This window comes from Condylura cristata, unplaced genomic scaffold (genome assembly GCF_000260355.1).
Source record: "Condylura cristata isolate star-nosed mole 26May11 unplaced genomic scaffold, ConCri1.0 scaffold00020, whole genome shotgun sequence".
Taxonomy (NCBI): domain Eukaryota; kingdom Metazoa; phylum Chordata; class Mammalia; order Eulipotyphla; family Talpidae; genus Condylura; species Condylura cristata.
Genome location: NW_004567121.1, coordinates 20,487,360 through 20,504,039, shown reverse-complemented (window position 1 = coordinate 20,504,039; position 16,680 = coordinate 20,487,360). Strand labels below are relative to the sequence as shown.

General features: G+C 33.6%; 1 protein-coding gene across 1 annotated transcript in view; it reads right to left on the bottom strand.

The window, feature by feature from the left end:
* PRKD3 (protein kinase D3) overlaps nt 1–16,680 on the bottom strand; it is a 64,473-nt gene that overhangs the window by 22,931 nt on the left and 24,862 nt on the right. The window contains exons 2-8 of the mRNA XM_004686291.2: nt 15,522–15,660; nt 13,956–14,087; nt 12,810–12,967; nt 7,852–8,044; nt 4,527–4,604; nt 1,858–2,041; nt 128–251 (exon numbers count right to left, since the gene is read on the bottom strand). Coding sequence (XP_004686348.1) covers nt 128–251; nt 1,858–2,041; nt 4,527–4,604; nt 7,852–8,044; nt 12,810–12,967; nt 13,956–14,087; nt 15,522–15,660 — 1,008 coding nt within the window. The remainder of the gene's footprint in view (nt 1–127; nt 252–1,857; nt 2,042–4,526; nt 4,605–7,851; nt 8,045–12,809; nt 12,968–13,955; nt 14,088–15,521; nt 15,661–16,680) is intronic.

The window sequence follows — 16,680 nt, the reverse complement described above, 5'->3', positions numbered from 1 at the left end:
TACTTTTACATATTGCCATAGTATACAGAATGTCTTAAATTTCTCATTCTCATTCTGATTTTTAAAAATGCACAAAACAAAGCCCATACCAAACCACAACCACTTTAAAGCATCTGTGATTACTCACCAGGGTGTCCCTGCTGGTGTAATGGACCATCCACCCTTCCTTCACCATGGTGCTGCTCTTCCTCTTTGTGTGCTTGATGGATTGTACAACCCTCATTAGCGGAATATTATTGCTTGTTGATGGACTAAAAAATTTTTAAATCATAATAAATATTAATAATACAAAAAGATACAATAAGCTCACTATGCCTTTTTAAAGATAATGGGGCTAAAATTTTCTAAAATATCTTAGGAAAATAAGCAATAACTTAAGAAAAATAAGTTAGGGCCTCCCTGGTGGCCTACGGCTTAAACTGCAGCACCATCACCTCCATGACCTGAGTCTGATCCCTAGCCAGGGAGCTAATAACACATGTGGAACGGGAGACCTCACCTATGTTACCCATTGTTCCCCTTAGCAGTGTATCTGTGTGTTTTACTCCCTACTCTATCTGATAAATCCTCTCACTCCCACATGTCTGGCCTATACCATGGTTCCTCTATGCAAAATAAATAAATTCTTTAAAAAAAAATTAATCCCGTTAAGAGTTTATATTGTTGCTTATAAAATACTAAGATAACACAGCAAATCCTCATTATTTGTTATGAGTACTTTCTGGTGGGCCACATAAGGAAATGAACAGAGCAGAAAGTGTCCTCCCAAGCTGAAAGATTGAGAGCCTAGGAAACGGTCTCACCTAGGATTGATAATGCAGCCATCCTGCAGTAGGTAGCATGATAAATTAGTAAATTTGCTACAAAGCAAAAAGAAAGCATAACTATATCTAAGTCCACATGATTCAAATGTAAAATTTCATTGTTCTCCTAGTTAGCAAGAAGCCCTGCTAACAGAAAATATTTAAAAAGAAACTGATTTACAGATATTGAGAAAATTAAAAAATAATAGAATGAGTCAAATCAGGTAATATTGAAGTATGGGTTAGTAAAAAGAGTAGCTGGAGAAAGAGTAATTTAGGGGAGTATACTGTTTTCAATCTGAACACCTATTCTGAAACATGAAGTATCTATGCCTAAGAAACTACTTAGGCTTTCTTAGTCTCCAACTTGGATAAATATTAAGTTTTCATTGATTTAACAATAAGCTATAATTTGATGACAATTCAGTAATTAGATTAATAAATCACCTATTTCCTCTAAATACCTCTTCATTGCCAACAAAAAACAAAGCCTGCCAAAATACTGACATTTTACTGAAGAAGTGCATCCTATAGGGCTGAATATGTATGAAAACCTAAATTTCTATGAATAAAGTGACATTTAAAACTGTTATAACCTAATAGCATTTGTACAAAATTCTAGCAGATTAGCTACAGTAATATAAAAGGTGTCCACAAATTTGTCACCACAAAGATTTGTGTAACATTCTCAAGAATATATTCTTTTTTGAAGTTTCTACCATCAAGTAATCTGCCTACATGATGAAACAGGCTGCTTTAACAGAACTGATGGCTCAACTCTGGCCCCTTGTGGTAGCTACTCTACAGCTATATATTTTATCTACAATTTTCTTTTTAAGAAAACAAGGATTCTCAGACCCTTTTATCCTGGGTAGATGACAATGATATAATTTATTTCAGTAATACTAAATACTGTGGTGCATGTAAAAGAGTCACGACATAATCTGCTTATGATTAACACTTTAGGTTACACTTAGAGGTGTCGGCTTTTCTTTTTTCATGATTCTCCTGAACTAATGTTATATTTGGAAGTAATTTGCAATACCAGCATTACCTGATTGTTTTAACAGTTTCTTCATCTTTTTCTACATCAAGATCAGATGGATCCAGGAAGAACATTTTATCTTCCGGGGGAGATGTTTCTTCTGTGTCATCCAAGCCCCGACTACCATCACTGTTCATGTCACTACTGTCAATATCCATTGGTATATCTGTATCCGTTCCCAGACTGGAAGGTTCTGGCAAAGTTTAAATTTTAGCATTAAATATTAGAGTTTAATATTATTTAATATCAATACATCTAGCTGGAGAGAGTTTAGTAAATGTGAAAAACTTTAAAATTCTTCAATAGAAATATAAAAAATAAAGAAGAATTTTTAAGGAAGATATTAAATGCACAAACTATAAGGCAGAAAATTAAAAAATTTGATATACAGGAATTTTAAATTTCTCTATGACAAAAGATAACTATAAGAAAAGTAAAAGATTATCCACTACTATTATACCTATCGTCAACTGATTTTTTTCACTAAGGTCCTAAGAAAATTTAGTGGGAAAGAACAGTTTTTCAAATAAATGGTACTACTGTTGGCTATCTAGATGCAAAAAAAGAAACTAGACCTCTTTCTTAAAGTACAAAATTAACGTAAAGTGGATTACAGACCTAACATAAGGGTTAAATATATAATACTCTCAGAAGAAAATACAGAAGCACCTCTTTGTGACCTCTTGTTATATACAAGAAGCAAAAGAGAAATCAAACTTCACCACAGTTAGAAATTTCTGTGCTACAAATGATATCTCAGGAATATCTCCCACAGAATAGGAGAAAGTACCTATCAAATCAAATTAGGGACTTGCAGTCAAACTATTTATAGAATTCTTGCAACTCAAGAATTAAAAAGACATAACTAGCTGGATGGGCAAAAGACTAGAATAGCTATTTCTCTAAAGCAAATGAAAAATGGTCAATAAGTACATTAAAAAATGTATACAAACATTTTACCATTTTCATTTCATTCTGAGTAGGATGGGAATAATCAAAAATAACAGACAATAACAAGTGGCAGGTATACAAAGGAATTAGTATTTTCATGCATTGCTGATGGAAATATAAAAACATTATAGCTGCTATATAAAAGTTTGGCAGGTCCTCAAAATGTTATTGACTGAAAAATTCCATTATTAGATATCTACCCATGATGAAATTAAGTCAATCCTGAAAACTCAGTCAAGCTTTCCGATCATGGCAGCCTCAATTCGTAGCTTTACTACAACCTCACCAGAGTCCCAGTAAGTGCCATGTAGTTACTCAACACCAGAACCTCACTCTTACAAACTAAGTAAAATAATAAACGTTTAGTATTTTTTTAAAAAAAAAAACTTATGTTCATAGAAACTGTATTCAGATATTCATTGGCAGCACAGCTCCAAAGCCAAACAGTTCAAATATCTACTGACTAGTAAATGAATAAATAAAATGTGGTATATTCATGCAGAGGAATACTATTCATCAATTAAAAAACAGTAAAGTAGTGATATATAGTATAATATGGATCAATATGGATGAACCCTGAAAACATAAAGTGAAAGAAAACTAGCAAAAACTATATATTGTATCATTCCATTTATATTATTTGTATTACATATTATTATTAATAAGATTAATAAGTAGAATTATTGACAACTGCAAACCAGTAATAAACAAATACAAAAATGGACAGAACATTCAAACGGATAATTTACAGGGAAAAAAATCCTAAATGATCAATAAACATTTGAGAAATGCTCAAACTCAGTAGAACAGATAAATGCACATTAAATAAATGCAAGTATTTTGTATTCAATTGTCAAAAGTTAGAAAAGTGTAAAAATACAGTCTTCTAAACCTAGCTTTTCATAAAAGAAAAGCTTCATTAATTCAGATAATTGAAAGAAAAAACATAAAGCCAACCATGTCTGTCAATGGTATTAAACACCAACTACTGAAAACATACCATGAGAGAAAATATTAAGTAGAGTATAACTTGCATTCCTTATACTTAACTTCCCTCAGAAATATTTAATTTTTACCAGTTATACAAATGCTAAAGAAAAGCTGTGCTGAAAGTTTAGAAAACTTCCTTGACAAAGAGGTAATCATTCTGTTTACTATTATCTTGACAAGAGATAAAAACGGCAGAAGTGGGAAGATATTTAACTAATGATTATTTGTTGGAGAGACTAGTGAGATGGTACAATGTGTTCTAGTGACTATTATGGACCATATGGGTTCAAATTCCAGCTCTACTACTTACTGGCTATGTAGACAAGATTTTAATGTCTTTGTGCTGAGTTTACTCATCTGTAAGTACTTACTAAAGGATTACTCTTAAGTTTAAATGTCAATATATGTGAAGTGTTTAGAAAAGTACCTGGCAAGTAAGTATTAAATATTAGAACTATGAAACTGTTCTACAGACAAGACTTTCGTGTCTAAGGATAAAAGAGGACACGCAGCACCACTGGCAATAGCAGGTGACACAGTGAGAGACGGCTGGAGGAGCAACCCAGAGGCACACAGCAGGGGTGTACATCACTGAAGCAGGCATTTTCCTTGATTATTAAATCAGAAAAAGAAAGGTCAAAGAAAAAGCAAAGTACGCAAATATGACATTATATAGATATAAAAAAGAACTGTGAATTTTTCTGGTCTTTTATGGAAATTAAGAAAATGAATTTTACCTCCATTGAAAGTAACCTCTCCAAGACAATCTCTTGGCACTTTTGATGCACAGCGTTTATGGCAGTTGAATTTACAATCTAAAACAAAATATTTAGTTGATATATTTGTGGACAAATTCAGACAATATGGATATGATTAGACACATTGAATCATTCATAAATAGAATACTGTTAGTAATAATGAAGATGTTAACAGAATAAAGTCTTTACTAAGAACTCAGGTCTTAAACTGAAGGTTGATCTCAAATCCCCACATCACTTCTAATAGTTGTTTCAAACATCAGGGTTCAGTTTATCTATCTAGCTAATGCTACCTATATAACACTATGCCAAAACATTACTGGAGGCTTCATGTTTCTTTCCCTCACCCCACACTCATCTTTCCATATCCTCTGTAAGTTTCTCAGGCTGTTGAATTCCTTTCCAACATGTTATGCATTTACTTTTAACCCCTATATAAGGGCCTGTGCACATGTAGAAAAGATACTGAGATTTCAGAGTTAGGAATTAGTAAGGGCTTTGCCATACAAACCTGTGAGAATGGAATGAGCTGCGTATGCACAAGTTCTCCCACTTGTACATAATGGGTCTCCTCTACCTGTAAGAGCCTTAGAGTTGATAAGCCTGGAGCTCAACATCAGAGGTAAGCTGTGTAACAGTAGCAAATAACTCAGTAGTTCTCAAACAGTGATCCCAAGGACAGCTGTACCAACATCCCTCAAAAATTTGTTAGAAATAAAAATTTCGGGGCCCCAACCTAGACCTATTACATCTTCCCAACTCTGGGAGTGGGGCTGAGAAATGTGTTTTAATGACTTCTGCAGGTGACACTAAAATTGAGAAACATTGCTCTAACTGCTGTCTAAAGTCACCTTTGAAATATATCTGCCAGTAATAAGTGGGTAAAATAACTTCAAACCTTGACTTAGGATGTTTTGTAACGCTTTTGATTCAAGGAAATTCTGGCTATCATGCCTATAGCATAAGGTAAAGGTCATTATAAGAAAAAGTCCTATAAGAGTAATTTTATGGATGATATAATTTGCATTATATATAAACTATATATGTATTTTTATACACTATATTTTTACATGAAAGGACCTAGGAAAAACCATGTATGTTATTAATAATAGCATTTTACATATAATTTAAATAATTAATTTTTTTTAACTTCATGAGGTTTGCAAATTATGAAAATAAGGTTTCTACTGTCCCTTTATAAATGCAATCAAATTTATGGCCCACCTGCAGCTATGATATAGGTTCTAATGGCAGACATTTTTTATTTCTGTGTTCCTACACTGTTTTTCTTAACTTGTTTATGCTTTCTTATATTTCATAAATGCTTTCAAGCTGTTTTGAAGTTTTTATATAACAAAATAATAAATAAACACAGGTTTAATAAATAGCTGCTCTTGGAACTGAACACTGTTTCATAAGATCCAGCAAAAACGGTTTTATTTTAAACAAAATATTTCCTTTGTTTGACAAATGAATAATGGTGACTATTTTATCTTTTGAATATCTTAATTCATATTATAAAAATACAGAAATCACTATAGTAAATTATGATTCTGACTGATGATGAACGTAACTTAACTACATAGAAATATAACCTGCTATTTTCTGAACTAACATTAAGCACAGAAAAGTACCTTTAAACTCTAAGAACTTAAAACTAGTAACTTCTTGTTTTTATTTAAAAATTCACTTATTTAGGTCCTCTACAAAATACTGTATTTTTCCTACATATGATTTTAGAATTTTTCCATTTCATTCAGCAGAAAAGTGCTATTTACTATCATCACTAAGAGTATCAATTGACTAGAATTTGTACATGTTTTAATGTTCTTTCTAAAACATTACTTAGTGGATGTTTGCCAATACCTTTGTGTTGATATTTTAAAGTATTAATGTCTGCATTAACTCATAATCAAATATAAGCTGTTGAAATAAAATATTAATAATTACATCTGCCTGATAGTTTCTAAACACCTCTACAACCTCTCTATTTGATGCTATCTTATATTGCCATCGATTTCCATGAAAAGCTTTATTTTCTTTCATAGTTAAATTTATATACAATTATTTGATTCTGTATTACAAACAGAATTTATTGTAGCAAAGATATCAACTCTAAAGTTTTAGATAAAATTTAGATTCAATTCACAAATATTTCTATTATATAAAAAGTATGGTTCTACTATAGTTGTGTAGTTAAAATAAATTACATAAAAAATCAGTACAAATTAGTGAAGTTAGACTATTTTATAGCCTTATATTATCTCAGTAAGTAAAAACACAAACTCCATTTCAATTTTCACTCTAATTTTGATTTTTTATTATTATTTTTTAAAATAATACAATAGTTTATTTTTACAACATTTTGTGCCTTTTCCCATCTCCCATCCCTGTGGGGGATAAACTATTTTTAAAAGCATAAAAACAACCTACAACTAGAGAGGGAATTATTCCATTATAAATCTGGTTCAGTAAAATATGCTTTTGGACTACTGTGAGAGTGTATAAATCTGATAGTTCCTATTACAATTTTTAAAAGATTTATTTATTCATGCATATAAGAACTGGGGTACAGGCCAGAGGTGCGAAGGGAGACGGGGTAAGAGGATTCACCAAAGACAGAGAAGGGAGCAGAACAGGCAGACCTACTGAAATATACTGCTGAGGGGAGCAGTGGGTGAGACAGGAGACGTCTGCAACGCAATGTGGGTCACCTCCCTGGCGAGGAGTGGAACTCATATTGCAGTGGCTTCAGACAGCTTCTTGTGCTGTGCTTTAACCCGCTGCACCACCAGGGAGAGTCCCCTATTATAATTTTAGTGGCTTATACTATATACTACCTTTGGAATGAGTTTTCATATAGCTTTCTAAGTTACACAAGTTATAAAAACTCTTGTAATATCTTTGTGTGAGTAAATATTTAGTGAAAATAAGAAAGCACTGTTTTATATTTGGATAGTGTCTGGCTCTGGAATCAGAAAGATTAAGCTCAAGTATTAGCTTACCTGCTTACTGACCACTCTACAGTGACAAGTGTTAAAGAGCCACACCTCATAGTTCCAAATTCCAGTTTTTCTGTTTGTAGTCTAGTTTTTGTTAGCATAGTTCTTAAGTTCTTAGCATAAAGTACAAATACTGCAGAAAATAGCAGTAGTTGCAAATAAAAACACGTACTGTATATTTTCTTTCTTTTTTTTAAGTTAACTAGCAAACTGATCTCTTTGGCTAATGCTTCTTAAATTTGAATATTTTATGCCTATAAAAACAGGTCTGAATTTTATTTAAGGAAGACATCTAGTCTTACCTTTACACTGCATTCCTTGGCGAAAAAGGCCTTTCAGTAGCCGCTTGCAGTACTGACATATTGTGGGACGGGCATAAGAGTGAACCGCAAATGTATGTGGAACTTTTACTCTGCACATTACCATCTTTTCCATCCAAATCGGGCGACCACTCCAAGAAGGAATTCTCTTACTTGGTTCCTGGTGAACATGTGACTAATATAGAAGTAATTTCCATAAGTGTAAGTCAATATTAAAAGCAAAATATTAAGAGGACTTGACCACAAATCTCATTTATTTCAAACACTGAAACCAAATATCCAAAAATGTAGATGCCAGCAATTTCCTTTGGAAGCTTAACTTACCAGCCCTTGAATGAGAAAGTGCAGAATTTTTTGCTATTACTTATGCTAAAAAAATAACTGAAGATATTTCCCTATCTTCACAAATACATATTCACTGATAATTACTGCCAGGCACGTAAGGCATTTTACAAAAAAAAAAAAACAAAAAAAACTCTTAAAGTGATATTTATAGCAGATGTTCAAATCTCTTTAAAAACCTTACAAGGGGCCCTCCCTGGTGGCGCAGCGGGTTAAAGCACAGGACTGAGAAGCTAAAACCACTTCCGCATGAGTTCGATTCCCGCCTCCCCCGAGGTGACCACATGGCGTGGCAGACCTCTCCTGACCCGCCCACTGCTCCCCTCAGCAGTGTACTTCGTAGAACTGCCTGTTCTGCTCCCCACTCTGTCTCTGGTGAAGCTTCTCACCGCCTCTGAGCCTCTGGCCTGTACCCCAGCTCTGTATGCACAAATAAATAAATCTTTAAAAAAAAAAAAACCTTACAAGGAATTAATCATAGGAAAAATAAATATATTCAGAAAGTGTTACTGCTGCTCACATTGAATTACTAAACATGATGTCTGAAATATTTCAAAATGTCTTAGTTTTTCAAATTTATTTTAACAGATACTAAAGTATTTATGTAAATACCTAACATTAAGTAATGATGATATAAATAATGGCAGGCATAAAACTAACTAAAACAACATTAGCCCCAGTAATTATAAATTCCTTGATTTTTTAAAAAAAGCTTCATTTATTTTTGCATATAGGAACTGGGTTATAGGCCTGAGGTGCGATGGGAGGATTCACCAGAGAGATAATGGGGAACAGAACAGGTAGACTGACAAAAAAACTGCTGAGGGGAGCAGCGAGTGAAACAGGAGAGGTCTGCTGTGCTATGTGGGTCACCTCCCTGACTGGGGATTGAACTCCAGCTGCCACGGCTACAGATTGCTTCTTAGTGCTGAGCTTTAACCCCATACACCACCATGGAGGGCCCAATTCCTTGATATTTTAAGCATTTTCTAGTTAGTTGGGCTCTCCCCAGATATGCAAAAGAGAAAGTTTAAAAGGTTTATTAAAGCCTTTTATGTAACATGAAGGATAAGAGATTTTTGTAACTATGACACTTTTTATACAAAGGAAATAAGTTATAGGCTAGTTCAAAATCCAAACCGCTATATGGATATACCAAAGATTTTGTTATTAACTGCTTGAATTTTCGCTATCAGAACTGAGTTCCTGAGGTTCTTCACATATCTTCTGTTACTAGTAAGTAATGAGTATAACTCAGAGAAGTGGAGTCATTGGTATGTTCAGCTAACAGAAGCAAAAGAGGTCAGAAGAAATCAAGAGACAAGTGTAAGGAAGAAGTAGAGGAAGAGGGGGGAAAATTTTTTTTGAAAAAATAGGAAAAAGAAAAGGACAAATGAATGGAGGAGCGCAGTATAAAGGACACGAACACAGAATAAGAATGATTTAGCTAGTCATCATCAAATGAACTGTATGATACTCCTGGAAGGAAGATCTTTCATAATAGAGATTTTCATAAACCAAAAGCCAGTTAGTGACTGTCTTTTGTCAGGTCTTGGTGGAGTTGAAGTAGAAGAGAAATAGTACACAGCAAGTATGTTAGAACTACTCAGGGGACAGTGGTTGTAGCAGCTGCCTAAGTTTGCATGTCCAGTACAAACAGTTATTTATATGATTATCCTTGTGTTAAATGACAAAACAGGCTCAAAGGATTAATATTACCAAGTGCTAATATTGAAATGAAGACATAAATCTAGGTATTGCACACCATATTCTGAACACTTTCCTCCACCCACATCTCAACACACCTGTGCATATACCACAATCTTATCAGTAACAGAGGTTGCCACTCTACTGAGTGGGGAATGTAGGAAAAATAGTATACTTAATCAGAATTGGAAAGGAGGAGGATGTATTGGTTAGAGTATTGGTTAAAATGGGGCCACTGAGATAACTATGGAATGAAAGTTCTTTTCTTGTTTTAATGTCCCCTTTTTACAAGTTACTTTCTTATTAATATACATTACAAATTACTTTCTTATTAATATACATTTTATTGTAATATGTAAGTATATGTTAATGTGCAGCTAGAAATTTTATTTCTTCATAGCATTTGATGAATTAACCTCTGATAAAAAGCTTTCTAACTTATAATATTGCTCTCAGTTATAAAGAATGAAATGACAATTCTTAAATTATATTCAGCAGTTTCTCAATAACATTTTTTTCAACACTGTTGTCATTTTAATGTCAATGAGAGAAATTTCAATGTTGAACAAAACATTTGAGCTTCCGCTCTCATTATGTATCTTTTCAATTTCCAAGATCAGCAATATCAGTAATGACAGGGCTTATTGTATATTGACTTTGCAATATTACTTAGTAAGGGAAAAGTCTTAATTCTCTTGCAAATACACACAACGGTTCTTCTAGGCTATTTCTTGCCTGTTCTGGCCCCACTGGAATATTCCCCAATGTACTGGCCCCACTGGAATATTCCCCAATGTATAAGTTATTTGTCTTTTTCATCTCCAAGTAACCATTACTCAATTCTGGCTTCTCTAATCTTGGTGATCTCCTTTTAACCAGCTTCAATGACAACTATCTTCTACCCCACCATCATTTTACTTTATTCCCTTTAGATTGACTTCAGATACTGCAACAGCCACTGCCTTCTTACATGTAAAGGATGACAACCTCAGCATTAGAATCAAAGGTTTCTATGCCCAACTGGACCCTTTTTCAAGTTTATCTCAATATTCAGTGATGTTTAAAGTCTTAGTTCCTTAGAAACTTTTCCCCATTGCTTCCTTACAAAATTAGAATAATTTCTATATCTTCCTGAATTGTTTTGAAGATTACATAACAAAAGATAAGGGCGCATGCAGCATGAAGTCAGGCACATAACTAGGAGACTCTTACTGTGCAGTCACTTGGAGTTAGTTCTCTAAACTTGATTCATATCTGAGGTTGCTCTCATCTCCTTATTGCTACCTCCCATTTTTCTGATTTTTTCCCTTGCGTCTCCTTTATACCTCCTTCATTCTTAACACTGCAGACTTGGACTATAAGAGTAGCATTTGTGAGAGACATTCTACTCAATTATTTTCTATAATACTGCACAACCTAATCAATTCAAACACATTAATCCACTCCTTATACTGCCTAAAGAGTTTTCATCTTCAAAATAAAATACACTAATGTATTAAATGTACTAATGTCTTGAAATGTAATATCCTATTCATTTGTTTTGTCCTGCTATTTCCTAGTCTAGTAAGACTTGACAGGGGGTCACTGGCATGCCAATATCATTCATGGGGTTCTTAAATCAGCATAACTCTGACAGTTCCCTTTTCCAGCAGAGTTCCCTATATAAAAATGCAATAATTTTTCTATTAACAATCTTGCTTATTTTTATTTCTTTGCTCTGTTTCTTATACTATAGCACACTTATTCTACTTTAAAAATCTTGTATTAGGCTAAAAAATATGAAATTTCCATGAAGAATTCCAGATGCTTTTATTCTCATTTTTCAATTTAGCAAATCTTGTAACTAGTGTTGTTAAGATAATAGTCTAAAAGCTTAATTTTGCCATTAATCTATAAAAGAGGTTATCAAAAATAGCTAAGTGGTATGACTGCAATCAATGAATGAACATCATTTTTAGTTCTTGCCAATGAATAAGGGCATTATTTCTTCCTTCCTTGATCTACTCATTACCTTTACCCTTGAGGGGTATAATATATTAAGTAAAGTCATTGGTCTAAAAATGAGATCTGAACTTAATTCTAATTGCTCACTTATCTACTCTGTGACTTCACAACCATTTCATGTCCTCAGTCTCAACTGTGTCACCATATACAGATCTATTGATTTATCGCACAGAAATATCGCAAGGATGACTAGGTCATTCACTCATTCATTTATCACTGAACACCTACTAAGGATAAAGTATTGAGACAGGCATGGTGGGACAAAGACCACTGCATTCTCTAAAGAGCTGATAACCTTCTTGAGGACAACCTAATACACTGACACTGTGATATTAAATAGAATGCTATATATCTTAGGGAGGTTTAAAAAGTGTTATGGCATTCAGAAAATAAAGTAACTTCTACATCAGAGAAAAATCAGGAAAGGCTGCTGTTGAGGTACATCTGGAAAAAAGCATGTAAAGTGGTCTCCAGCAAGAGTAAAGGTAAGATGAATAATGGTGTGTTCCGGGAATACTGAATAGGAAACAACATATAAAGGTTCCTTATGTGTAGTCATACAATCAGATGTGCAGTCATAATCAGAGGAATATGTTAATCTGAAACGTAATAAGATGAAGCTACAGTGTATAAAAGAAGAGAAGTTTTCAGACAAGGAGTCAAGGTACCAGACTAGAGACTAATGCAGTAATAACATGATCCCAAAGTATATAAAAAGTAATTCATTACTACTGGTAAGCCCTGTCTCCTTTAGTTCATTTTCAGATTCTAAAATAAAGAACAGAACTATTCTTTCATACATAACTTATGTTCTAGAACATCCTATGTCCTGTAGAAACATAAGAAAGAAGTAATAAAATGTACTTCTATTGCCTTTGAATACATACCTCTTCAGTGGGAAGGGTTACACATTCAGTCTGTAGGGGTCTTGGAACAGAGAGGCCAGGTCCCGGCAGAGATACATTTGATAGACGTCTCTTTCTTACTCCACTACAGTTATTTGGAATCTTGAAGGCACATCGTTTATGATAATTTAATCCACAGCCTAAATATATTTTAAAGGATAAAAAATTAATCAATTAAAAAACTTTACTATTCAAGTGTGTTACCAAAAAAGGCCTTATTTATTTTCTCTGGCAGCAACAGAGACCTTGATTAAGAACCCAAATAGCAGATTAAGCAGAAGTTAACAAATTGAAGAACAGCACATGTGTAGAAAATTCTATTTAGAAAGATTAAATTAACTAAAGCAAAGCAGTTGCTTCTTCAAGTGTTGTGCCAAGGCATCATTGTCATTACATCACCTAATAACGTACATTATTGGGTCTTACTCTTGACATTCTGAATCAGAAAATTCAGAGAATGGATTGAAGCTAATTATGTTTTACCACATCCTCACTGTGATTTTGATAAATAGCAAAGTTTGAGAACTAATGACTTAATGTACTTTACCAAACTGTGCACGTTTACCTCCCATGACATGTGAAGATTGTATGAAATTCATAAATACTTTTATTGGAACACAACATATTCATTTATTTATATCTTATCTATGTCTACTTTCACAATACAATAAGTAGCTGCCACAGAAAACGTGGAGAACATAACTTAAAATACTTATTCTCTTACCCTTCACAGAAAAGTTTACTGACCCTCCACCTTAGATTGTTTGTTAATTAACAATATACACCTGCATCCTATTCCCTAGCAATTCTAGTTAAGAAGAACTTGTTTAAAAAGACATTTTAAAAAGATAGTAAGGAAGTTAATATTTATTAAGTCACTTCTCAGTGCTAACTATTTTATCCATACTACCTCCTTTAACCATTTTTCTTTATAGACACGGTGGGGAAAGTACATTTTATAGACAGAAAACAATTCTCAGAGAGATTCAGTAAAGCTGCCTAAGAAAAATCACGAACACCAGAGTCTAGTTCTCGACAACTCTAACCCTAGTTGTGTTCTTTCACTGATGATTAGAAAATGCAAATGTGAATTTTATTTCAAGTGACACAAAAATTTAGAACACATACCTTCACATTTCAGTCCCTGACGTACCAATCCCCAGAGCATCTCACCACAATAATCACAAAAAGTAGGAGCTTTGTAAGAATGTACATAAAGAGCATGTGGACGAATCTGGAAATCTTCTACAGTGGCCAAAGCTTTTACAAAATGAAAAGTATTCAAATAAACATTGTATTTATAATTGCAATGAGATTAACAACATTGATCAAGTTTGTTTATGTCAGAGTGCAGTCTTTTTTTTCCTAGTAAAGTTTCATCTTATCATACACATAAATTACTTTCAGTACTTAATATAAGGTTTTTAATATCTATTTCTAGGAAGCTCATCAGTTTCAAATAATGTGAGTGATAAAAGCAGGTCTGTAGGTAAGTAGGTATTTCAACCTCTAAAAGTTATTATATTCTAGTTATAAGACTGCAAATAGGACTATCTTGGCTAACTGAAAACTGTTTAACTCGTAATATACTAGAAAATAGACACAAAAGTTAAAAAACAAGAGAAAGCCATAAATCTATGCAATGTAATCTCAATTTATGGCAAAGCTTCTATTGGAAACATACTGAGTCCTAACAGGATCCCAGAATACACTCTGTCTTTCTCCACAGTCCTAATGGTGAAGAAAAAAAAGAAATTTCTCTAGACCTCTATGAGCAGAGTAGATGCATCTATAAGCAGACATCTCTCACCTCCACTTACAAATCACCAGTGGATGTCCCTGTGGCCTGATGAAGGGTCCTTAGCAAAAGATGGAATGGAGGTGAGCATGGAAGACAGGGTTTGGGAAGTGTAGGTGTTTGGGGTTGCAGTGCAAAAGATGAATGATCAATGTGGGGATTGAAAGAACAAAAAGAATCAGGGGTTTATAGGAGAGGTGATGGGTCAAAGGATCTCAGTAACAGCCTAGAAAGATGAATTTGAGAAAAAGAAAATAAAGTAGCAGGCCTTTCCCTTTCTTCTCTTCCCTCTATCCCATCTTTCCTGTTAAACAAGATATTCAGGCCTCATATGAGACCTTAACACTCATTAACAATCCTGACAATATGCTTGCAGAGAAGACTGTGAATATCAGGAGCTAGGGACCAATAACAAGAATGAATGAGAGTAGGAAAGCAGAAAGCTAAGTAAATCCCCACTGCAAACAGGAATATTTTTTAAGCCATGGGAACAACTAGCATTGCAGTTTCTTCTTCTGTATATTCATTAGTTCTTATTTTCCTCTCATTTTTCTTTGCTCAACCCTAATTTTCTTCTTTTATGCTCTTTAAAGAAAAGAGGAAAGAACAAAATCTCAGTGTAATAGTTTTATTTCTTTGACTCAAAAAGCACATACTCGTCTTTGAGTTCAACTGAAAATTCCCTTAGCTTAATAACATTCAAATAAGTAATTTAGAGCTTATTTTCCTACTTTCTCATCTATGATATAAACCTTTCTGAAAGTACAAATCACATGGTAACCATTATTATAGATCAAAGTAAGCAACTGTAACACAAAGACTAAGTATAATTGAACATAATAGTACTTAGTACAAAAATGGCTCATTGGGACAAAAAAAGAAACAGCAGCTCTTACCTGAAAGAACAACTTCTACTAGGTCCCCTTCATGTATTTCATCTGCTGAGGTAATCAGCTGCAAAATATTTTCTGAATTCATGTCATGGCGAAAGAGGAGAATTTTGTCATACATGCCAAAGAATCCACACTCTGGAAACTTCAAGAAAATAGTCCTACATCAGTATACCCATAGTTCTCTACTTTGATAAGTTAAAGTTTCAATGTTATGAAAGACTTTTATACGTAGTGTTTTCACCTGACATAGTCTATTTGCTAACAATTCTATTAATATCCAAAAGATCAACCATATACTCAAGTATCCTACTTAATTTATAAGTTCAGAACACAAAAGTAAATTTAACATATCACCTGGAAATATAGGATTTCTTTGTTTATTGACGAAGAATACAATTTCAAATCTACTGCTATTCTGTCTTATGCAGGTCGAAATATAGGCAGTCTTTCCTCTATAAATTAGCTTCTCATATGTTGTTACTAGTACACATCCAACTATTTAAACTTAACTACAATCAAATAAAAAGTTTTAGCTTCTATGTCACTCTAGCCACATTACATGTGCTCAACTGCCACTTTTGCTACTGTCTATGATTCTGGACAGCATAGACAAAACACATAAAATCACAGTAAATTAAAATGAACAGTGCTGGTAGAAGACTGATAATTCCCAAACTACGGCACAACAGTACCAACTCCAAAATTGTTGCCAAATGTATCTACCGCCTCTACAGCTAATATTTTATTTAACTACAAATATATGATTCATTACAACATCTTTCTTTTTAAAACACCTTGCCAGACTAGAACACTTGCAGATGTGTTCACATTTGCCCTATACATATTTAATTCAAGACTGTATCTTGTGACTAGCGCTGAAGCACTTTGGGGATTGTTATGTATAGGACTAAAATATGAAGGCATGTATTCTAAAACCTTGTATAGGCAATAAAGTTATTTAAAAGATACTTATTAAATATCTACTATACCAGGTGAGAGAGAAGGGGAGCAAGGTGGGAGGTAGAGAAATGAGAATCTTTTTAAACTAGATTAAAAAGATTCCCCAAAACTGGGAAGCTACATGCAAAAAAATGAAACTAGATCATTGCCTCACTCCAGTCACAAAAATCAACTCGAAGTGGATTAAAGACCTAGACATAAG